Raw genomic sequence first — 25,452 nt, 5'->3', positions numbered from 1 at the left:
ATCATCTCCCAAAGGCCCCATCTCCAACACTATTACATTGGACTTAGTATATGAATTACGACTTCAGCATATGAATTTTAGGGAGACACAGTTCAATCCACAGCAAAGTGCATATATAAAGACAAAACACACACCATAGCAAGTTAACAGCCAGCAATGGCAGGGAAACAGTATACAAGGTTTTATTACTTTCAATTTTTCAAAATAGAGTTGGGTGGGCTTTTGAAGCTGCTGGTGACATAAAGCCTGGGAAAAGGTTAGGGTCAGATGAACACTGCCTTCAAGAATGTGAAGTACTATCCCATGGAGACGTTTTCCTTGTGTCGCTCCAAAGACAGGGCTTGACCCACTGGTAGACGTTGCAGTGATGTATTTAGTGTCCACATAAAGAACTTCTTGAAAGAGCTGTCCAACAACGGAAATGTTGCTCTCAGAACTCAGGTACTTCTCAGTGGAAGTGTTAATACAGAGCCTAGAGAACCACATCAGGGATGCCACGTGCACGGACAGGCCTCTGCAGCAGGACGGAGGCCAGAAGCACGAACTTTCCAAATTTAAGGTTATACAGACACATGTATACCCATAAGCATTACAATGTCTAAGAAGTAATTGACAAGTACAGATGCCTTTCCAATGACTATCTTAGAATAATTTGAAGAGTTTTAATAGTTCAGGTGTATATTTTGTTCACCTATTGTTTCCCACAGGCAGAATAAACTCAAAATTCAGGTTATGCTCTAAAGTGTCTAATGTATCAACTGCCTTGCAACAAACTGACACTCCAGTTTGTCCCTACTTCCCACCAAGTCAAGTCGGGTTTGAGCTCACAACCTTCACTCTCCAGCCAGAGCCCTGGTCTGCCTCATACACTAGACCTGGCTTGCTCAAATCCTCTCCTTTCCTTGCTTCCTCCCAAGTTTCACTATCAGTAAAGCTCAAACACTATTTCCTCAAGTTGATCCTTCTTTAAAAGGCTAAGGGTTAGTAGATCAGATCAAGACAAGGAAGTGGAAATAGATAGTTTTCAGTTGCCAAACTGGTCACCTGGGAAGGGCTAGTGGTCAAGGAAAAGTGGTCAGTTGTGTGTCAGCCCCTACCCAAGGAAAACCACACCCTGGTACTTCCACCTGTCAACCCTAAGTAGAAACAGTCTTCAACTTTCCGATCAGGAAGAAACAAGCCCAATATACAAGATTTCCCACCACCATATGTCCAAAGACAAACACTCTTTTGTACCAATCTTTATATATTTATTCACACATTTGATAAAAATGTCACAGTTAGAAGTGAAATCATTACAATGACATAAGTAACCGTATAGACCGACCCCAAGTACAGAGTCAAGTTGCCAAAAATCAGAACGTGAGCAACACAGCTCCTTTAACACCTGTGCACTCACACATTCTTGCCCACACCCATCCATGCCCCAACAATCACAGGTGCTAAGCTCAGACGTAACCCAGGGAAACCTTCCCTGGCTTCTATCAAGTCCTGGGGATGAGAAGAGAGAAATGATCAATGAAAAAGAAGCTGGAACTGCTCCACGTATCTCTCCGTTCTGCCAACCACTCAGAGAAGGCAAGACATGAAAGATGGGGATAGTCATTTCCTTGGCACAAAACTTAACAGGCAACAAAAAGGTTGAGGGGGTTAAGTCAGTCTGAGGTTTAGATCTCCTTTTCAACATCAAAGGATAGCAAGTGGGGAAAAAAGGGAAAAATCCAGCCACTTAAATTGTAGGGGAAAAAGAGGAGGGAGTATTGAAAACTTGATCCCTATTCTCCTGTCAGACTGCAGCGTGACCAAAGCAAAATCAACGAGGCCAAACTGATAGCATCTGATTGTGACTTTACCCAAACAGCATAGTTTGCTTTCACTTTAACTCTGAAGAGAGGAAGAAAAAATTTTCAGAGGAACAAGAGGTTCACGTAAACCACATCCCCATTATATTAGTATCTGGGGAAAGATTACATCTATTTGTTCACATGGCTTGTCTACAGCTCTGAGAGCTACAAAGGAGTGGCCCAACCCCCATTCCTCTGCCTTTAGCCTTCCAAGATGGACAAGTCCTCAGCATCCAGTCAAACCTAAAGCGTAAAAATAATGCCTGAATCAAAATGGTGTTTTCTATACAGTGGGATGATGGAGAAATCCTATTCCACTTCCCAATTCCTACTTGACACAAAGGTTAAAAAAAAAACAACCCTAAAGTATGATGTTTTTGAGCATCGCCGTTAACCCTATCAAAAAAACTGATAACACAGAAAGCTACCATCTGAAAGGACTCATTTCCCAGTGTTCTTGGTGAATGAGCTAAGGAAGGAGGCGATGATCCAAATACATACAGTGCATGAATACAGAAGAACTGGCCAATGCAAAGGAAACTGCTTTGGGTAGGGCAAGTCAATAGGGTGGTATTTGGGAGAGAAAATTTCTTGGTACAAACTTGATGTCCCTAAAGATATAAGCAGGTGAGGACAAGGCACTTACACTGCCAAACAACAGTTCACATCCATTCAACACCAGAACTGTTACCAAGAATACTCCCAATGCCTCCTCACTGAAGACTCAACCAGCCAACTGCACTTTCCATTTGGACCTTCAGAACTGAAGGAAATCCCAAGTGCTGCAGAACCGATGGTGGGAACTGGAATGTTGGCAGAGGAAACTACTCAAAGGAAGCAAAAAGAAGTTGTCCCCTTCTGGCCTGAGGTGAGAGGTTTGTTTCAGATTAGCTCAGTGAAATACTGAATTGCAAGATGCTTGGCCTGAGAATATGACAACGCCCCCATGGATGCCTCCTTCTTCTGTTCTGATAAAGAGCAGTAAGGGCTCTGAACGCAATCGGACACCAGTTACTGAGTTATCTTGCACTGGCAGTTACAGCAGATGCCTTCTAATACATGTCCCCATTCTGTAGCAGATAAGGGACCGAGACAGGGCTAGAAGCAGCCTGTCCTTTCTTATCCCAAAGCCTTTCAAGCATACTCAATCCGGGCAGGGCCACAACTACCCTCATTCTTCCGCTCGGAAGAAGGAGTGGCAGCTTTGGCTTCACTACCGGTTTCCAGAGGCTTAGATGAGATATAGTCCTTTACTTTGATCTCCATGTTCTTGGCTTTAAGAGTGGCCATGTGCAGCTTCTCCAGGAAATCTGGCATGCCTGGTGGGAGAGAGGGAAATTTGAGTAGGCTGAAATACAAACCAACAATAGGGTCAAAATAAGATGGCCTATTTCTTTCATGGCAGGGAGCCAATTCCTTCTTAGAGGGATCACAGCCTGATTAACAACCTTTGAGTCATAGTTGCCTCCTAAAATGTATCTAAATGTATCTAAAAAGAAAAAAAATATTTAAGTGCATTAATGTATACAGTCCATATTTAAGGAATTAAGCAAATGTTCTCAAAACTCCCTCCTGGGCACATGTTGCTTTCTGAAACTACATTCATCCTTCCAACATCCTTCCACAATATTCATCCTTCCAAAGCCTAGCAGGAGGCTTCGATATCTTTGCAATATTCAAGAATGGGCTTGGAAGGATGTTTAATTTCCCCAATAGTGCTCCCATGAGACAAGCACTAATCCTCTTGCTTGCCACTTAGAGCTAGAGAAAAACAAAATGCTTAACCCAGGTCCCAGGCCCTGAATACAAGTACCCACTCACCACTGGAAACCATCCAACTAACACAGTAGCGAGGAAACACAGTCTGGGGATTGTCACTGTATGTCAACAAGTAGTCAAAGCCATTCTGGAAAAGAAAAACAGCAAAAAATTACCCACCATAATAGCTTCCATATCCAGTACCACAGAATAATCACAATCTGATTCTGGAGCAGACAGTGTCAATTTTTTACCCTATGCAAAAAAGGAGTAATACTGAAGACTGCATAGGTTGCTATCCATAGAAAGGTCAGCTTATAAGGCTGGCACTCGGGTGGTGTCTGGGAACTTGGTTCCAAGTATTCCCAGTCAACAATTAACTGCTAAGAGTGACCCCTGTGTCTTGTCTGTTTATGCAAACACTACAGTTTATGCTGTATACCTGCTTTCTTTCTGGTGCATCTGGAATTTTGGTATGTGCTATGAAAAGTATCCCTATGTAACCAGCCTTCAGTAAAAATCTTGGGTGCTGACCCTCTCACAGGCTTCTTTGGGCAGAAACATCACAGACATGTTGCTCTACTTTTGTTGCTGGAAGGAGAATGTACTCTGTGTGACCTCTCACAAGAGAGCGAGCAGGAGGAAGCCTACCTGTGGATTCCTAGACTCTGCCTGTCTCTTCCCTATGATGCAGGTGTGTGTCCTTACTACATGACTATATACATCTGAGTCATGAGTACAACTATATGCTGAGTCCTAGGAGTCCTTCTAGCTAATTTTCAAATGTGGGTTGGTCTTGAAAATTCCAACACATATCTTCAAATAGTTAAAGGTCTTAATCTTTACCAAAATGGTATATATAAACTCTACTACTACTATGACTAAATAACAGCAAACATTTATAGAGCACTTAATGGTGAAATGCTTCCAACTTGAAACAATCCTATAATGTAGGTGCTGTTACCTCATTTAACAGAGAAGGAAACTGAGCACTAAGAAGTAACTTTGCCCATACTTAATGAAGCCAAGATAAACCCAAAATTCTGACTGCATGGCCTATGCACCCACTCTTTTTGGCTCAGCCCTCTCATTGCCTATTACAGTGAAGGACAGGGGATTAAGATTTCCAGGGGTCTTGATCCTAGGAGAGATCTGTACCAATTATGCTCCAAACAAAGGAGTCAGAGATAACCACTTTTATGTCTGCACTTTTTAAAGCAGACTGGCCACAATTCCAGGTGGTAGAACTACACTTTAAATTCCTATGCTTTTTACTTCAAAGTCCATCCCCCCCCCCTTCAATGAACTGTGTAATCTTTTATTTATTTACTCAACATGTATTTAAATGTCTGCTTCAGGGGCACCTCGGTGGCTCAGTCACTTAAGTGCCTGCCTTTGGCTCAGGTCATAATCCCACAGTCCTGAGGTCTAGCCCTGCATCGGGCCCCCTGCTCAGCAGAGAGCCCGGTTCTCCCTCTCCCTCTGCTGCTGCCCCTGCTTGTGCTCGCTCTCTCCGTCAAATATATTCATTAAAAAATGTATTAAAAATAAATAAATATATGTATGTCTACGTCATGTCTGGCACTGTGCTAGGTACTTAGAGCAAACAAAAATGTGCTAGTCCCTGCCCTCACGAGCTTTCAACTAATAAAAGATACCGAATGAATACTATGGAAGTAAAGAGAAAGGAGAGGGATGCTTGGGTGGCTCAGTTGGTTAAGCATCTGCCTTTGGCTCAGGTCATGATCCCAGGGTCCTGGGTCTGAGTCCTGTGTTGGTCTCCTTGCTCAGAGAGAAGACGGCTTCTCCCTTTGCCTGCCACTTCCTCTGCTTGTGCTCTGACAAATAAATAAATGAATAAATAAAATCTTATGAAAAAAGATAAAGGAGGTAAAATCTGTATAGTGGAAACAACAGTATCCACCACAAAGGCTGGCTTTAAGGCTAAATGAGTTAATACATATAAAAGACTTTATTCTTCCCATAAAACAGACTGGGAAGTCAAGAGACCTGGGTTCTCATCCACCACTGTTTATATTTTAAAAAAGGAAACCAAACAAAAACAAGATTACCCACTGGATGAAGGAAGGAACAGGTATATAAACAAAATCACTCTGAACAGTTTTTATTTTATACATTTGACTTCAGGAGCATAAACTTTTTCATAATTTAATAAAACAAAATTAAATTTAAAAAGCAATATCTAAAAACCAAAAGCAAAATAGAAAATAGGGAACCTAACTATGAACTGAGTCAGCAGGAAAGAGCAAAAGAGAGCACCTATTTCAAGTAACTTTAAAACTCAGTATTTTGTACACTGTGTACACATCCTAAGGATAAAAAAATACAAATTTTAAATCACCACATCACTAGTGATCTTGGTGTATCATCCTGAGGCTGTTGTGTGTGTATTTCAGATTAAAGCAAATGAGTAGTTACGTTTTGGTGATGAGTTGCGAGTTGAATTTTCCAGCACAGGTAAAGATGATTGATGTAAGATATAAAATATAAATAAAAGCTCTCCAGGGGCACCTGGGTGGCTCAGTCATTAGGAGTCTGCCTTCAGCTCAGGTCATGATCCCAGGGTCCTGGGTTTGAGCCACGCATTGGGCTCCCTGGGAGGCCTGCTTCTCCCTCTCCCACTCCCCCTGCCTGTGTTCCCTCTCTCACTTTCTCTGTCAAATGAATAAAATCTTAATAAATAAATAAAACCTCTCCAGTCTGAAATACGAATTAAAAATATTAGCATGCACCTTAAGATTTATCTTTAAAACAAATAAGCAGCATTTATTACTTAGTTGTAGCTCTGAAAAGGTCTAAAGACAATAAACAAGCCAATAGCTATGAGTATTCCTAGAAGCCAAGTTCTGGTATTTATTTTTTTTTAATTTTAATTTTATTTCTTAAGATTTATTTGAGACAGAAAGAGAGAGAATCTCAAGTAGACAGACTTCCTGCTAAGCAGGGAGCCTGATGCCAGGCTAAATCTCATGACCTAAGCCAAAATCAAGAGTCGGATGCTTAGGGGCGCCTGGGTGGCTCAGTGGGTTAAAGCCTCTGCCTTCAGTTCAGGTCAAGTTCTCAGGGTCCTGGGATCGAGCCCCGCATCAGGCTCTCTGCTCAGCAGGGAGCCTGCTTCCCCCCTCTCCCTCAGCCTGCTGCTCTGCCTACTTGTGATCTCTCTCTCTCTCTGTCAAATAAATAAATAAAATCTTTAAAAAAAAAAAAAAAAGAGTTGGATACTTAACTGACTGAGCCATCCAGGTGCCCCTGAAGATTTTATTTTTAAGTAATCTCTATACCCAACAAGGCACTTAAACTTACAATCTGAAGATCAGGAGTCACATGCTTCACCAAATCTGGTTTAATTTAAATGACATCTTAAAAGGAACCAGGGCTCCCTAAAAGAAATGCTAATTTCCAGGTTTACAACTAAAACTTTACAAGATGAACCTGGGATATCTTATAACACCAGAAAACGAGAACCCCTGTGGTCAACTCAAAAGAACTTAAGCCAGTTACTCGAGGCTCTTAATGGCCCAAACTGGGACAATCTGAGTCTTGATAAGAGTAACTGTAATATGGGGCGCCTGGGTGGCTCAGTGGGTTAAAGCCTCTACCTTCGGCTCAGGTCATGATTCCAGGGTCCTGGGATCAAGACCCGCATCGGCCTCTCTGCTCAGCGGGTGCCTGCTTCCCTTCCTCTCTCTGCCTGCCTCTCTGTCTACTTGTGATCTCTGTCTGTCAAATAAATAAATCTTTAAAATAAATAAATAAATAACTGTAATGGATTAAAACTAACCAAACATGTTAAAAAAACATGTCAAAAAATCAAAAAAAAAATTACAAATAAAATAGATAACTGAAATATCTATTTAAGTCTTCTATTGGTTCTTCTATAGCAAAGACTAATGGTATTTCTTTAAAATAAAACCAAAATTTAACCTTGGGAGGATCCTTGGTTGAAAGAACCAATTCATTATTTTGAAACTGATAAATAAAGGAAACAAATCAACCTTGTCTTACTTCCCTTTCCTATGTAAACTAAAGGAAAAGAAACAGTGAGAAATTTTTTCCCTGATGTATTTTAATAAGTGGAAATAAAGAAATTACAGAATCAGCATTTTGTTATACCACTAATAAAATAATGGATCTCAGCAATAATCAGTCATTTCTAAATTCACAAAGAGACAATCAAATGTCACTTGCCTTCTAATAAAATGGTCTTACCCAAAACAACCAACCAATCGGAATTTATTTAAGCCTCAGGTTTGAATAGTAACTACCAATACCCAGCAAAGACAGGCAGGAGACACAGGAGTTATGTTAGATGACACTATGGATACTACCAGGACACAATCATCAAGATCCAGAACAAAGAACCCTGCTTCTTCAACAAATACAATTGGGGGTGGGGGGAGAGGGTAAACTGACTGACTTCAAAAGACTCAAGAGATATTATGAACAAATTTTCAGTGTCTCAATCATACTTGAGTCCTGGTTCAAATAAATGAACTCCCAAAAAAATTCATGGCCAATCAGGAAAATTCAAACACTAACTAGACTATTTGATATTAGGGATTATTAGGACACTGAGGTTATGTTTTAAAAAATCTCTTCTCTTTTCAAGATAAATACTTAAGTATCTATAGAAGAATTCTTCTGTGGTTTCTTTTATAGCAAAGCTAGAAACTGCTTCAAAATCATCAGGACAGCAGCAAAGAGACAAGAAAGGATACAGATAAAACAAGAATGGCCAGGAGCTGATCCCTGTTGGAGCTTGGGATGTATACAGAAGGTTCATTATACTATTCTACTTCTTTATCTTTCATATACATTTCAAATTTTCCCTAATAAAAAGTAAAACAGGGGCACCTAGGTGGCATAGCTGTTAAGCATCTGTCTTTGGCTCAGGTCATGACCCCAGGGTCCTGGGATCAAGCCTCCATCCAGCTCCCAGCAGGGAGCCTGCTTCTACCTTTCTCTGCCTGCAGCTCGCCTACTTGAGCTCTGTCAAACAAATAAATAAAATCTTAAAAATTAAAAAAAAGAAAAAAAAGGTAAAACAAATGAACACCATACCTTGGCTCAAGGATCTACTTTCCATCCCGCAGTCCAAATGCAGCTGCCTGATTTCCAAGTACTCTCTGTACATGGTCAGTGTAATTTATCACTCCTCCCTAATCTCAACCTTCCCTTCTAAGTGGTGAGTCTCTCAGCATATCATATCCATGGCTCATTCCTGTCTTCATCTTTGGTATATCATGCCCTCTGCACTTCCTGTTTTCTCCAGTTTGCCTTTTCACAAGAACTAGCTTGAATCTTACCTATTTCTTAAGAGCTTGTGACAAATATACTAAAAAAAAACTATATAAATAACTCTTACTGTTACCCCAAATTAGCTAAAAGAAATAGTTTACTGGGTCCCTACTTAGATGCAAGACACTCTGCTAGGTGCTAAATGATGCCTTAGCTGCTCCATGGTTACAGTTTCTAAAGGCAGCAATGCTGGAACTCAATTCAGTTTTTCTCAAATTGGAAATAAACAGACAAGGTCCAAATTTCAAAAGCAACATAAGGGGCACCCGGGTGGCTCAGTGGATTAAGCCGCTGCCTTCGGCTCGGGTCATGGTCTCAGGGTCCTGGGATCGAGCCCCGCATCGGGCTCTCTGCTCCGCGGGGAGCCTGCTTCCTCCTCTCTCTCTGCCTCTCTCTCTGCCTGCCTCTCTGCCTACTTGTGATCTGTCAAATAAATAAATATAATCTTAAAAAAAAAAAAAATCTTGAAAAGCAACATAAAGGGAAAAAGTGAGGCCTAACTCGGCCTCCCACACTATCTTCAGCCTGACCCAGGATCCCCCTCCTAAAGGAGACAAGACATGGACAGTAGCCTTGCTTCTGGCTTTCTATCTTCTAAAGCAAGGACTTTCAAACATTTTTAACTGTAACACACTGTAAATAATCCTTTATGCACTGAAACCAGTTCCCTCACTCAGCCTCCTACACACACAATCACACATACTTATAAAACTGAAGTCTCATGAAATATGGTTACACTCGGATGATTTCTATTCTACGTATTTTTTTTAAGCTGATCATAATGTACTAAATTAATTTTGTCTTCCACTAATGGGTAGCAATCCCAGGTTTGAAAAACACTGCTCTAAAAATAGCATGCAAGTAAACACACAGATCTCCCAGTTAAAAAACAGTCTAACACCACACTGACTGAAATGAACCACCATTTCTGTCATATTTGAAGTTCCACTTCAGGGAGTATAAATAGAACAACTTGTTGAAAACAAAACCATACTAAAGCACACAGTTCATACAGCTCAAAAATAAAAGTAATGGGGGGAAATAAAGCCTTTATAAAGTGAAATACAACTAAAACAGCAACCAGTGAAATCAATATGTAAACTCAACACAAATTTGGCTTTTAAAAAAAAAACACTCCCTAAGCTGAGAAAAATATTCTTCTCAAAGAAAGGTCAACAGAATTTTAAAGAAGGCCGGGAGGATTACTCTAACGCTCTCATTTTACAGATAAGGAAACGAAGTCCAGAAAGGTTTTAAGTGTTCTGCCAATGGTGGTGAAATTTTGATGGAAAAGGTGCTCCCTTCAGCTTCTGAAGAATGCTAATGACAGACGATTGTCTTCTCCTGTCCTCATACAAACGGGGGTCAGCAGGTATTTAGTACTCTTTCCTGGGGAATCTTCCAGGCATGTCACCCTATAGCAGTGGTTCCCAAACCAGGAGCATCAGCCTCACCTGGGAACTTCTTAAAAATGAGAATTCTTGGGCCATACCCAAGCACTGTATGTTAATAAGCTCCAGCAGACTCTGATGCATGCCAAGTTTGAGACCCACTGCCCTTCTCAGTTCAGACAAAATGCATTCCTTGAGAAAAATCCAAAGCCACTACACATCATCTCTTGGATGATATAAAACTCACCTCATCAAATGACTTGTGGGGACGGATAACCATCTGGGATTCATACGATCTGACTCTTACAAATTCTGGAGATTCTGGAACACTAGGGTGCTCCACAGCACTGGTAAGGAGAAAAGTTAAGGAAACTCTCAGTAATGTCTACATACAAGAAAACAGCATGAGAGCTATAGTTAAGAGGAAAATCTAGAAAGCTGGCTCTAATTTTTAAAATAAAACAGAAGAGTCACTAAAATGAATGAATACAAACTAAGTTCTAAAAACAAGTGAGTTTCCTTGGTGATTCCTGGCTCACGAGGCTTCATGTTGAAGAGGAGAACAGTTCCTTTTTTAATTATCAACACAAAGGAACTAAAGAAATAGTTTAATGAAAAGCTTACATAGATCCCTTCAATCTTCCCAAACTGTGGTCACCAGTCATAGCCCACTAATAGTCTAGCTGGGAAGGATGGGGTCCTAGCACCACTCATAACAGCACTGAGAACATGCAAACTCCCAGCAGACATATTTGAAGGACAGTTAAAGGAACTGAGCAGGAGCCACAGGGAACCACACATACCGTGACACCAACACCATCACATTGTTTTCCTGATCCACGCTATACCGTCGAACATAAACATAATCCCGCGAGTACATTGGATACTAAAGAAAAGGATAGGCAGAATTAGTGTTCTGCCCCAAATGGATGTGACAAAACTAAAAACAGTGGTAAAAATACTCACAGGAAAATGGGTTACCCAGTGAAGAACCTCAGAACCACTAACCACATCCCTCTCAATCACTTCCAGCTTGATTACCAGGGCATCCCACTTTTTTCTATACTCTGTATCCAGCTGCACAAAGAAAAAAGATATGAAGACCCAGGAAATCCAAAACAAAGCTGCAGAAAGCTTCTCCAGATTCTTGGACCTCTGACTCAAGGACCTTATTCTCAAACAGTTACTGAACCTAAAAGTGACAAAATGTCAAAGACATGGCTGTGTTGATTATAGATAAGTCTTTTAAAATTCTTTCTTACAGACCAACAGCATTACCTGAAATTAATCTTATTTAAAAAAAAAAAAAAAAAGGCAAAGGAGAGGAAAATGTTAAGAAAAAAAAAAAATACTGTGATAGCTATGCCTAGGGAAAATATAGTATGTGTAAAGGCGAAACAATTTTTTAAAGTTTTAAACAGACAAAAAATCCCAAAAGTATGAGCAGACACCTCATACAAATGAATGCAAGTAACATATTTTTTAATTTCTAGCATGACTACTAGGTAGGGAATTTCAAAGTAAGACACATACAAATTCAAACCAACAAAAATTCAGTGTAAACTGGCAAAATTCAGTGCTTGGCGGGGGAAATGTGCACTAGCATATTACTAGTGGATGTTACACTGATCAATTAATTACCGAAAGCCTGACAAAACAGTGAAATATCCAAGAAGGAGAATTTTTTTAAATAGAACTCTGGGTGATCCCATCTCTCCTTTTCATACATTTCCCCCCAAGGAAGAAAGCAGTCTTTGGGGCGCCTGGGTGGCTCAGTGGGTTAGGCCGCTGCCTTCGGCTCAGGTCATGATCTCAGGGTCCTGGGATCAAGTCCTGCATCGGGCTCTCTGCTCAGCGGCGAGCCTGCTTCCCTCTCTCTCTCTCTCTGCCTGCCTCTCTATCTACTTGTGATCTCACTCTGTCAAATAAATAAATAAAATCTTTAAAAAAAAAAAGAAAGCAGTCTTTGAAGAGGCAGTCTTCATCTTTATTAAATAAATACCTTCACTATGGAAATGTTCCAGATTACTAAATCTGACTGGATCTATACTGAAGAGGAAAATGCTATGAAGGACATTACTGTGAAATAGATAAAAACCACAATACAAGCAAAAGATAACATAAGAGCTGCATCCATGTTAAATTTATAATTAATTGTATATTAATTATACATTATATAATTAATTAATTATATATTAATTTGATAATGACACCATGGTTAAGAGAATATGTCTAATTTTAGGAAATACACACTGAAGGATTTTGGAATAAAGGGCCATATATGGAACTTGCCCTTGAATTATTTAGGAAAAAATAACCATAAAACCTTATAAAGTACACTAAAATCACTCAAATACATTCTTCTATTGAATCTTCCCAACAGCCCAGTGAGAGGACAGAACTGCGTTCATTCCACCAGAGAAAGAATGGTAAGTCCAGTGTTTACCCAGATGCTATCAGACATGAGATGAAGGGTACAGAGACAGATGAATGTACTGAAAGCATGTCCTGAGTTGAAGAAATTACTCATGTGGACAGTGGTAAGTGGATTTCTAGGATTAGAAGCTCCAAATAGGGAAGAAATATTTACTCACCTGAACATTGAAGAACTGCCGGGGTGTTACATCTGTGTAGGTTCCAAAAACTAGAATGACAAGGAAGAACAAGAGATGTCTGCCACACCCTCATCACTCATCTTATTCCTATTGCTTAACTGCATTTCAATTATAGAGTACTGACAGATCTTAAAGGCAGATTCAGAAACTAGATGTCATATTGGGGCAGCAAAGTAAGACAAAGACAACCTACAGCAAAGTACAGTAATGAAGACACGGAGATACTTGTCATCTGGGAGAAGAAAAACAAAAAACAGGAAACCATGGCAAATTTTCTGAGCAACAACCAGAACAAACAGAGAATATGAAGAACAGAAGTCCTGCACATCTGGCCAATCATGGAACACACCTACAAGGCAGCCAAGCTGGGCTCACCTCTATACTGGTAAAGGTGGGTGCCTGTAATTGGGCGCCGCCAGAGCTTAAAGTGTTTCTTATCCATCACCATCTCCCATGGTTGCTCTTTGCCCCCTGAATCTTCATTCCCTTCTCTCTGTGATTTTGGTTCTGGAGGGTGGCGTTCAACTCCAGAGCGCTGAAACATATGTGACATTTCTTCCAACCGTTTCATCTCATCAATGGATCTGCAAAAGGAGAAAAACAAAAGAAATGGCGCAGGTGGTTGTAATCAATCCTGTAAAATGAAATGTCTACAGAAGGACCTGTATAAGAATGGTGTGGGTTGGGGTGCCTGGGTGGCTCAGTTGATTAAGTGTCTGCCTTAGGCTAAGGTCATGATCTCAGGGTTCTGGGATAGAGCCCTGCATTAGACTCCCTGCTCAGTGTGGAGCCTGCTTCTCCCTCTCCCCCACCACTCCCCCTGCTTGTGCGCATGTGCTCTTTCTCTCTCTCAAATAAAGAAATAAAATTTAAAAAAAAAAAAATGGTGTGGGTTTAAGAGTATAAAGTGCAGTGAAACTCAAGTTCCTGAGTTTGAATCCCAGTCCAACATTCTTTAATTAAAACATTAGTTAGTCTCTATTCTTTTTTTTTTTTTTAAGATTTTATTTATTCATTTGACAGAGAGAGAGATCACAAGTAGGCAGAGAGGCAGGCAGAGAGAGAGGGGGAAGCAGGCTCCCTGCCGAGCAGACAGCCTGATGTGGGGCTTGATCCTAGGACCCTGAGATCATGACCCGAACCAAAGGCAGAGGCTTAACCTACTGAGCCACCCAGGCGCCCGAGTCTCTATTCTTAATCTGTAAAATGAGGATAACAGGACCAACCTCAGGGGTTGATTATAAAATTTAAACAAGTACGTATTTTTCCTCTTCTTTTAAAAATATAATTCGCATTCCTAAGAATCGTTTTTTACAATTTTTTACAATTCAATGTTTTTTAGTATACTCACAAGGTTGTGTGACCACCAACACTATAATTCCATAACATTTTCATTATCTCCCCAAAAAATCTACACGCATCAGCAGTCATTACCCAGTCCTGCCTCCCTATATCCTCTGACAACCACTAATCTATTTTCTGTCTCTATGAACCTGCCTACTTTGGACAATTCATATAAAGAGAATCATACAATATATAGTCTCTAGTGTCTGGCTTTTTTCACTCAGCATATTTTCAAAGCTGATTAATGGTATACTTTGTTCCCTCTTTTTTTAAGCTGAATATTTCATTTAATGGACATCTCACAATTGTTTATCCGTTCATCAGGTGATAGGCATTTAGGTTGTTTCTATTTTCTGGCTATTATGAATAATAATGCTATAAACGTTTGGGTAGAAGTTTTTCTGTAGACACTGGTTTTCAGTTCTCTTGAGCGGATTCCTAAAAGTGGATTTGCTGAGTCATGGCAACTCTATTTTTAACCTTTTAAGGGTGTGCCAAATTAGTTTCTAAAACAGCTGCACCATTTTATACTCATAACAGGGTTCCAACTGCTTCACATCCTTGCAAACACTTGTTATTAGACAATAACTATTTTCCTGATTCTAGCAATTCTAGTGGGTGTGAGAAGTGTATCTCATTTTGGTCTTTGATTTGTATTTCCCCAGTAACTAATGATGCTGAGCATATTTTCAAGTGCTTACTGGCCATTTGTGTATCTTCTTTGGAGAAATATCTACTGAAATCTTTGCCTATTTTTAAGTTGGGTTGTCTTTTTATTGTTGAATTATAAGAGTTTTTATATACCCTGAATAACAGTCCCTTACCAGATACGATTTATAAATCCTTTCTCCCATTCTGTGGGAGAATATAAGTTGTTTTGTTTTTTTTTTTAAAGATTTTATTTATTTATTTGACAGACAGAGATCACAAGCAGGCAGAGAGACAGACAGAGGAAGGGAAGCAGGCTCCCTACTGAGCAAAGAGCTTGATGCGGGGCTTGATCCCAGGACCCTGGGACCATGACCTGAGCCGAAGGCAGAGGCTTTAACCCACTCACCCAGGTGCCCCGAGAATATAAGTTTTTTAATAGTGACCCTTGATGAATAAAAGTCTTTAATTCTGATAAAGTCCAATTCATCTACTTTTTTTGACTGCTTATGTTTCTGTGTTATAGCTAAGAAGCCATCACTTCCTAATTCAAAGTCATAAAAAGTCATATCTGTTATTTTCTACCAAGAATTTTAGTATTAGAAAAAAAGTGTTTTCATATTAGTTTACACTCTGATCCATTCTGAGTTTATTTTTGTGTATGATGTGAGGTAGGGGGGTCTAAATTCATTATCTTTGCATGAGTACCTCCAGTAGTCCAGTGCCATCTGAAGACTATTGTTTCCCCACTGAATTTCTTGGCACTTTTGTAGAAAATCAATTGGCCATTAAGTTTAGGATGTATCTCTAAATTCTGAATTTTATTCCAACAATTTATATATCTATTCTTATGCCAATATCATATGATATTGGCATATCTGAACCACTACAGGTTGGTATTAAATTTTCAAATCAGAAAGAGTGAGTCCTCTAACTTTGTCCTCCTTTTTAAGACTTATTTTGCCATTCTGGGTCTCTTTCATTTCCATGTAGGTATCAGGATCAGCTTGTCAACTGGCACAAAACAGTGTGCTAAGATTCTGAGAGGGATTGTGTTGAATTTATAGATCAGTTTGACTAGTATTGCTATCTTTACAATATTAAGTCTTCCAATACATAAACACAGAACTTCCCGTTTATGTGTTTTAAAATTTCTTATGATCTTCTGTAGTTTTCAGCAAAAACATGGAGCACAATGTTGCAGAAGTGGAGAGAGCAGACATCTTTGTCTTATTCCTGATCTTAGAGGAAAAGCTTTCCGTTTTTCACCATTAAACTGTTAGCTGTGTTTTTTGTAGAGGCCCTTTATCATCTTGAATGCTTTTTGTTTTCTTTTATCAAAGGAGGTTCAACTGTCAAATGCTTTTCTGCATATACTGAGATGATTATGTGGTTTTTGTCCTTCATTCTATTAAGGTGTTGTATTAAACTGATTTTTTAAAAAAAAGATTTTATTTATTTATTTGACAGAAAGAGATAGAAAGCACGAGTAGGCAGAGCAGCTGGAAGAGGGAGGGAGAAGCAGCCCTCCACGGAGTGGAGAGCCCAATGCGGTACTCGATCCCAGGACCCTGGGATCATGACCTGAGCTGCAGGTAGCTGCTTAACCGACTGAGCCACCCAGGCACCTCTAAACTGATTTTTATATGATGAATTAACCTTGCTTTCCTGAAATAAATCCTACTCCTGTTCCTTTTCATATATTACTGGATTCCATTTGTCAGTATCTTGTTCAGAACTGCCTAAAGCTTTAAAACATTCTAGGTAATACCAGATTCTTCGTGTTGTTGTATTATCTTTTAGGGACAAATACATATAAAGACATAGAAATGCAATACAACAAACTGAGATAGATAATCTGGGGGACAGAGGAGATTTCGACTGGGTAAAGGTACAGAGGAGGCTTTACCTATAGTATTTTATTTCTTAAATATAACTATATTTGGGGCTGCCTGGGTGACTCAGTCAGTTTCGCAAACTCTTGGTTTGGCTGAAATCTTATCTCAGCATCCTAAGATGGAGACTTGCGTAGGACTCTGCGCTGAGCAGAAGTCTTTTTGGGATTCTTCCTCCCTGTCCCTCCCTCCCCCTCTGCTCTGGTCCCCCTGCACTGCATGTGTGCTCTCTTGCTCTCCTTTTAAGCTCTTTAAAAATATATATATAACTGCATTTGTAACATTCACATTAAAGTCTTTTTATATCTGAAACATTTTAAGTTTTTTTTCCCCCCTAAAAAGAAAGCATGAGTGGGTGGGCAAAAGGAGAGGGAGAGGGAATCTTAATCTGATCTACATGGAGACTGGTTAAAATTCTCTCTTCCTCCGCCCACCTCTCATCCTCTCTCTCAAATAAATACTATCTTAAAAATAAAAACAACAACAACAACAAAAAAACCCCATGGCTTGTATTTTCCACTTAACCTCTAAAACAGCAGTTAAGAAAGAAAGATCGCTGGCTGTCTATATCATATACAACTTCTGCTATTCAAGACTGAAGAAGATACCAACTCTAATACACTGTCTAAAATGCCCACTCCGGGGCGCCTGGGTGGCTCAGTGGGTTAAAGCCTCTGCCTTCGGCTCAGGTCATGATCCCAGGGTCCTGGGATCGAGCCGCACATCCGGCTCTCTGCTCAGCGGGGAGCCTGCTTCCTCCTCTCTCTCCCTGCCTGCCTCTCTGACTAGTTACAATCTCTGTCTATCAAATAAATAAAATCTTTAAAAATAAAAAATAAAAAAAATAAAAATAAAATGTCCACTCCTCTTCAACCTTCAAAAAAACAAAAGTTCAAGGTTAACTTCCAGGCAGAGTTAACCATATATATTTACTTTAATTCTGTACAGACACATATCACATTATATTGTAATTAGTCCATCTCTGCATCTGCCTCTTTTACTAAACTATGAATTCCCTAATGTCCCAGAATCAGTCTCTTTCATATTCGTACTTCCAGTTCCTAGCAAGTACCTGGTAAACATCAGGCACTCAAGTGTTTACTAAATAAACTGAGTAAAAATGAAAGTAGGCCCCAATAATTCAAATTCTTATTAAAAGATTACATTCATACATTTTAAAAGATAAAAATTCAAAGTCATACTGGTTAACCCGAGATTAAAAGTTTAGAGCAACCCTAAGTGATGGTGACTATAAAGATCTGTGTTCTAGTCCTGGCTCTGCCAACTGGCTGTGTGATCGATCTTATTTAAGTCGTTTTACCTGTAAAGCCCTCTCTTTTTCCACCTACAAAGTTAGGACATTATTTTTTTAAGGTTTCTATTGGCTCTAAAATTTCATTTCTCCAAATTTTAAACTTTGGACTTAGACAAAAATATTTATACAGGGGACATTTTGTTGTTTAGACTGCCCAGTATCTTTTCATATTTGGGAGGATCCCAAAATAGGTGGGATACAGTCCCTTCTCAAGCTCTAGCAGTTAGAGAACAACACCTAATTTAAGTAAGGCTAATTAGACACTTCTGGTAGAGGATATGAATCTTGAGGAAAAACACAGGATCTTTTGCAGATTATTCTCCGCGATCTTGAAGGAGCTGAGTGTCCAGCAGTGCAACCAATCGAGGGAAAATAAAACCAACAACACTGCCCTAAGGAGATTATCCCTAGGGCAGGTCCTGGTTGTTCTCCTGGCCAATCGGTATTCTGGCCTTCTTGTCAATGCCCTGAGTGACCTAACACCTTTAATTAATCCCTTTGAGTAATGCCTTTCGGCTTAAGTCAACCAGTAACAGCTTCATTTCCAACTAAAAACCCTAGCCAGTACAATTTATACTGATGTTCTGTATAAAAAAGTATAACCATTTTTTAAAAGTTTTAATTTGAATTAAAAACACCAAAAAACAGGATTCATTGCAAACACAGAAATAGGGAAGGAACTTTAAAATACACAACAGCATCTTTCAGGAGAAAGCAAAAGCAAAACCACAGCTAGACTTGCTTAGAGAACAATTCAGGCATCACATGGCACCGATTATGAAACTTTTCAGGACTAGTAAAGCATTCTTCAATAAAAATTAAGCATCACCCTCGCATGTTATTCTTATCACATAATGAAGAAGGGCAGAAATGCCTTATTAAAAAAGTATATCGGAGGCTCATAAAATTACATAGTAATAAGATTTTAAGAAAATTAAACTATATGACTATATGCAATATTTTTAATGGCCTTCTAAAGTGGTACAGAGCTTCAGACCCATTACTTAATCAACCTCTCCTATATAATTAAAAGTCACTAGGTGCCCTTGATTAAAATTATGAGACTAAATCCCCAGAGGGGGAGAAAAATGTCTTGTGAAGGCCACGACATTCATTCTTGAAATAACACAATCTAAATGCTGGTGCAAGACTGCATCATAAAATGCAAATGATTCCTGTCTCTGATTCAACAATCTCTGAAGGGTCTTAGCTTCTAAATACTGACAGAATGGACCTCATTAGCACACAGGTACCCAAAGTGACTCGCTATCATCTATGTGGAGGAAGGAAAACCTCTCACCATACATCTCTTTAGCCTGCAGTGCTAAATCCTTATCTGGACAGGGTGGGTACCCAAACCTTATTATCTGAGACTTAAAAAATAAGAAAGGACAAAAGAGATTATTCCCAAAATAGAAACAGCAGATTAGTAAGAGGATCAAGACCAGACACCCAGTACTTCCCTTACTCCAAACCTACATTTCAATATGTGAGAAAGGCTGGACTGAGAGGTACGGAAGCTGAAGGCACAAAACTATTAAAACAGAGTAATAAGTATAGCAAGTCTTGGCTCATGTAGGAGGTCCTGCCATCAGTATACAGAGTTTGATATAAAGGTCCAAAATGATTCAAATGAAACCATCCCTGTAATTAGTAATTCCAGCAAGACAACTGCCTCATTTCACATAATCCCCTCCTTAAATTCCAAAGTACTGTCAAAGTTAGAGACTTTCAAATATACCTGTCATGAGACACAAGAAATACAAGACATCAGCTAGTTCACTGAAATTCTGGGCCAAATGGTTAATGGTAAAATAATGAAGACAATGTCAAAAAATTCAAGTCAGATTTTGTGCAGTTCTGATGCTCTAAGAAGGGTATGTCAGTAAATAATCTTTGACAGTGGCAAAAAAGAAAAAGGATTTTTTGCTGATCGTTTATCTAGTTAATAATATACTGAAAGTTAAAATTGTTCTAAAATGCCCTGAGAGACAAAAATGGGAAAGAATTTTCTTTACGAAATTTTACTGGCACTTATTTACTCAAATTTCTGGAGCAATGGACTGTAACTTTTTTTAAAAAGAGGAGGGGTTAGGGGCGCCTGGGTGGTTCATTGGGTTAAAACCTATGCCTTCGGCTCAGGTCATGATCTCAGGGTCCTGGGATCGAGCCCCACATCCGGCTCTCTGCTCCATGGGGAGCCTGCTTCCTCCTCTCTCTCTGCCTGCCTCTCTGCTGGTTGTGATTTCTCTCTGTCAAATAAAAAAATATATTAAAAAAAAAAAAAAAAGAGGAGGGGTTAATGGAACATTTTCCCCGAGCCTTTCGTATTTCTTAACTTCCTTCCTCTTTTTGTTCCCGTAAGTTTTTTTAAAAAGATTTTATTTATTTGTCAGAGAGAGAGAACATGGGCGAGCATGCACAAGCAGGGGGAATAGCAGGCAGAGGAAGACGATGATTCCCCACTGAGCAAGGAGCCCCCCGATGCAGGACTCAATCCCAGGACCCTAGGATCATGACCAGAGCCAAAGGGAGATGCTTAACCGACTGAACAACCCAGGCACCCCTTCTATAATTATTTTTTTAATGTTTCAAAGCAATAAAAAATTACTACTATATCTTTTCCACAAAATCTGCCCTGGGCTCACAGAACGAGTGATTCTGTACCAAAAATACTGACTGAAAGTTATTCTGTTTGGACTTAAGTGAAACCAATTGGGTAAGAATCACAGACCAAGCATTAAAAGACCGGATTTCTACACCTGGTCCCCATCAGTCAGTCAAAGTCACTTTGTACAAATTAGTTCTTTTCTCAGATTTCTTGCTGTTGCTATATAAATGAGATTCTATTTGTTAAGATGTTCTTTAACACAGGAGAATTGAAAGCAAAGTTGTTCCTTTTCATTCTGAATAGTACTCAAATAACGTAAAAGAAAACATATACCACGTTAAAGCACACATTCAAAGAAAGTACTAGGACAAGAAGGTACAGAAACAGCACAGAAGAACCAAATGCTGTGATTTAGTGGCCATGGTACAATCATGCTCTTCTTCCATTATACAACGAAAAAAAAAAATGCACTTGTCCCAAGGCACATTCAACCGTGCTCTATTATGGAAGCCACCCAAAATCCTTTCACTAGAGCAAAATCTGAAATTTTCTAAACTAGCTATGACAACCACAGCAGTAGCTCCTTTAAAGCAAACTGAATACTTAAGCAAAGAAAGTTAATTTGAATCCAAAAGTGTTATTCAATAAGAGACAAAATGTTAGAAACATGAGAAACCTATAGAAACACTTTATAATCAAGATATAGTTGAACAGAGGATTTGTCGCCCTAGCAAGGTAACAAACGTTTTTTTTAAATCCTCAAAATGGACACCATCAAAATATTTTTTGAATTTTTTTTTTAATTTTTAAAAGATTTTATTTATTCACTTGACAGAGAGAGATCACATGTAGGCAGAGAGGCAGGCAGAGAGAGAGAGAGTAGGGGGAGGAAGCAGGCTCCCCGCTGAGCAGAGCCCGATGTGGGGCTGGATCCCAGAACACTGAGATCATGACCCGAGCCAAAGGCAAAGGCTTAACCCACTGAGCCACCTAGGCGCCCCAGATATCATCAAATTTTAAGTATTGACTGAATTCAGGCCTGAACTGGAAAACAAACCATAAACGAAAGCCTCTGTTAAATAACAACTCTGGAAGATGAAAAAGACACCTTAAGTGTTCTGACTAACCTTAATCTGAGTTTATGATATTCCCAAGTGGGTTAACAGAGAGCTATACCTCTTCAGAAGTTGGATTAGAATAAAAAATGTTTGAACTGCCCCTAGGTTTCCGAAATAGCCCAAAGAGGGAAGAAAGGGAAACTGAATATTGGGCCTAGTCATCAACTGGTCTCTTTCTACCACCGTGGATAGTACTACTGACTCAAATGTTTTACCATTATTTGTTCTTTATCTTGTTTTCTTCTCCACCTCCTCCTGCTAACGGCAGACCTACTAACAGAGGCTCCAGGATATACTGTCCATAAAAACAGACGAAGTAAGCTAAATCAAAGAATGTCATCTACCACATGGACCCCCAACACTATTCAATTCCCACCTCAAAACATCTTCCCTCCCTTTTCAGCAGGTAGCCCTTTTATGGTCTTTCTCCTCTCCCCTAAATAGATCCAACAGGGAATTTTCCTCCCAAACCTGACTACTGTGAAACATGGATATTTCATCATCAAAAACAGAATGAAATTCAAACAGTTAACTGATAATTTCTTAATTTGAAAGTTTTCCTCCCATATTCTCACACCTGAGCCTGTTTCATTAGACCAATGGACAAGCTGCAAAATGCTAACAGAAATTAGACAAACTACCTATCATGCTTTATTACCTTAAAATTGTTATAACTTTAAATTGCATTTATACCCTCAAGGTGGACATTTGGTAATGATTAAATTTTTGATCTACTAATCTATATAAACTAATAAGATCTACTAATAAAAGAATCAGAAAACCACAGCCCAGGACCAACCACTTATTTTTGTAAATAAAATTTTATTAGGAAACAAATTTAGGGGGAAGGAAGAGCAGTTTAGGAGTATGGGTTAAAAGGAAATGCAAAGACACCGTAAATAAGAGCTAGATCAAATCAGAGCTAAATCACGAGATTACCTGAAAACTCTAAGGGCTCAAATTTAAAAACCACAGATTAACAAATTCAATCAGCGGTACTGCATTTTTTCACAGAAGTTTTGATGATGATGACAGCGTGATTTCAGAGCCTAATGAAACAGTATTTCCTAAGTCCTCGCTAAAGCAGCAAAAATCTGGCCTAATTTTTGCAGGTTAAAATACTGGGCTCCTGGTTTATCTGAGGAAGACAAAAATCCCTCCAAGCCGAAAGAGTCACGATAACACAAAAGCTCTCCGGGCATTTCTCACGAAATTCCACTAGGAATGAAGCTATTTTGTAATTGCATCACCATACCCTTAGGTCAAATTTAAAACCTGTTTTGAGTTTACGCCTTTCTGGATGAGTTAAAGATACGTGAACGATGGGTTACATGCCTTCAACATCTAATTTAGTTTTTACAAGGTTATTTCTTCGGTGTCACGCTCCCTATTCAAAGTCTTCCCTCCTACGCTAACCTATACTTCGTTATTTCTAACCCAACACGTGAAATTAACACGAAGAGGCAACAAAAAACGTGTCTTGCTAAAACAGGATCAAGTTACTGCATCGCCACTTCCAGCACCTGCGGGTAAACGGGAGACACTGAGCCAAAAGGCAGGCCCCGGGGTCCGCCGTGCCAACCTCCCAACCTGACCCGTCCCCACCCCAGCGAACAGAAACCACCTCGCCGCAGAGCTCACCTCTGCAACTCCTCCTCCTGGATCCTCTCCTCATCCCACACGAACACGCCAGCCAGCGCCGCCATCACGGCAGAGGCATGGCCAGGGCGGCCTCGCAGCCGGCGCCAGAGGCGACCGAAGAGGACGCGGCGCGAGCTCTCCGAGTAGAGGCGGCCGTACAGCTGCGCGATCTGCTGCGCGCGCCGCACACGCAGGCCCGTCACGAAGCGGCACTGATTGGCCAGCAGGGCGAGCAGGCCTCCGCCCCGCGCCCCCGCGCGCCCCGCCGCCGCCGCGCCCGCCAGCCAGGCGGCCAGGGCCGGCGGCCTCCGCAGGAACATTCCGCCTGCGCGCGCCCCGCCCAGACCCCCTTACCCAACACCCCCCCCCCCCCCCGCCGCTGCGCCCGCCGCGCGCCCGGAGACGAACTAGGCCTCCCTCACAGGGCAAAAGGAACGGGCCCGGGAAGGCGCGGCGGCCTGAGGCCGAGTGCCCCTAACTGACCGACCCCGAACTTTTCTCACGATCTAACAGGCTTTTCATCTCTCTCTGCAGCAACCGCTGAGGAAGAGTCCCTTTTGCGGAGAGAGTCGGTCATGGCACAGCCGCGGGGGTGGCCCCGCCACCGCGGCAAGAGGCGTTCGTAAGCTCGGGCCCGGAACCGTACGGGCCGACGGCCAGGCAGCCCCTTTGGCCCCTGCCTCCTTGGCGTCCTCAAGCCCGCGCCAGGGCTCGGGGAGTAGAGCTCCTGGAAAGCAGCAAGGTGGGCGGCTCAGTCAAGGCAGCAGGTGAGGTCCCGGGCGTTCCGTGTCCGCCACATGCACTGCTCGCCCACAACCTACCCACCTCGCGGCCGCCCGAGTCCTGATTGGGCGCGGCCCGAACTCCTCGGTGCTGATTGGCGCTGCCAAGGACTCGTCATCGCTTCTTCCCGCCCCTCAGTGCGGCGTGCCGGGCCCCGGGCTAGCAAGGTAGGTGGCGCACCAGAGAGCTAGTCAAGGGCGCCCCAGAGTTTGACCCGCAGACCCTGCCGCCGCCGCCGCCGCCGCCGCCATATTCCGGCCGCCAGACCCACTCTGCGTACGGGCGCAACCTAGTGCAAGTTAGGTTCTTGGGCGGTGCTCAATTGGTCTGAGACGCGGGAGAGTCGCCTCTTTCAGTAATCTGAGTGTAGGGTGGGATGGGGTCTCGGCATTTCCTCTTCGGGGTGCTGGGACTCTGCAGGTTGGGGAGGGCGGGGGGCGGAACAGTGTAGACGCCTTTGGTGAATGGAGACCCTGCTGAGTCCTAGAAGGAGCTGCTGTCAAAGCCTCCGATCTCTTAGGGGGCTCTCCCACAAGCGCCCTTAATAACCAGGGTATTGAGAAGGCCTCCGAGGATCGGAGTTTTAGCGCTCAACTTCTCTCCGCGCACCCCACGTCGCTAGAGCGGGCTGTTGTGGCATCCTTAGAGCCCAGGACACTTCCCACAGAGCTACCTACGCAGGTGGGCAGGTGGCTGTCACAGGCTGGATGGAAATGAGGAAGCGTCTTGGTCAAGGGCAGCAGAATGGAGTTATTAGGGCGGATGCCCCAGTTCGAGTAGTAGCTGTTCCACTGCCTTTGACTCAAAAAGGTGCCAGCCTGAAAATGTAAACAGGTTTCCTGAAACCTACTTCGCACCACCCATGAAGCACCCTGGCTAAACTACCTCGAAAGACATTAATTATTCTGTACCCAGTCTCATTAAAATGAAACTGTTGGATGTCCAGTAGGAAAACCTTACACTAAACTGTTTCCTTAAATTTTTTACACGTACATTAAGTACCTTAGAGACAAGAAAAAAATATTGTAAAAGGACATCTTGATGCAAAAGTTGTTGTGCTCATTCCAAGACAATGCATTTAGAAATTTTGCTCTTAAACTGTAGCTATTTGAGCAGTTGTAAATGTTCTTAATTAAAAGTGTTTCTCGTGGCGCCTGGGTGGCTCACTGG

At 41.2% G+C, this 25,452-nt stretch overlaps 1 protein-coding gene across 1 annotated transcript; it reads right to left on the bottom strand.

Annotated features, from left to right (window-relative positions):
* Positions 1-201: 201 nt before the first annotated feature.
* On the bottom strand, positions 202-25,452 carry STARD7 (StAR related lipid transfer domain containing 7). The gene is made up of 8 exons (XM_045979017.1): positions 23,500-25,452; positions 13,303-13,511; positions 12,907-12,956; positions 11,279-11,389; positions 11,116-11,198; positions 10,560-10,659; positions 3,666-3,750; positions 202-3,163 (listed from the first exon to the last, which is right to left on the bottom strand). The coding sequence occupies exons 1-8, from the start codon at positions 23,817-23,819 to the stop codon at positions 2,979-2,981; spliced, it is 1,143 nt and encodes a 380-aa protein (XP_045834973.1). The 5' UTR covers positions 23,820-25,452; the 3' UTR covers positions 202-2,978.

The sequence above is a fragment of the Meles meles genome, chromosome 15 (genome assembly GCF_922984935.1).
Source record: "Meles meles chromosome 15, mMelMel3.1 paternal haplotype, whole genome shotgun sequence".
In the NCBI taxonomy this organism is placed as follows: domain Eukaryota; kingdom Metazoa; phylum Chordata; class Mammalia; order Carnivora; family Mustelidae; genus Meles; species Meles meles.
This window is presented reverse-complemented; position numbering and strand designations above follow the sequence as displayed.

Coding starts and splice junctions, on each gene's coding strand:
- STARD7 (XM_045979017.1), bottom strand. CDS start 23,819: ATGTTCCTGCGGAGGCCGCCGGCCCTGGCCGCCTGGCTGGCGGGCGCG. Junction 13,512..23,499: donor CAGGAGGAGGAGTTGCAGAG/GTGAGCTCTGCG, acceptor CTCCTTTTGCAG/ATCCATTGATGAGATGAAAC. Junction 3,164..3,665: donor TAGTTGGATGGTTTCCAGTG/GTGAGTGGGTAC, acceptor CTCTCCCACCAG/GCATGCCAGATTTCCTGGAG.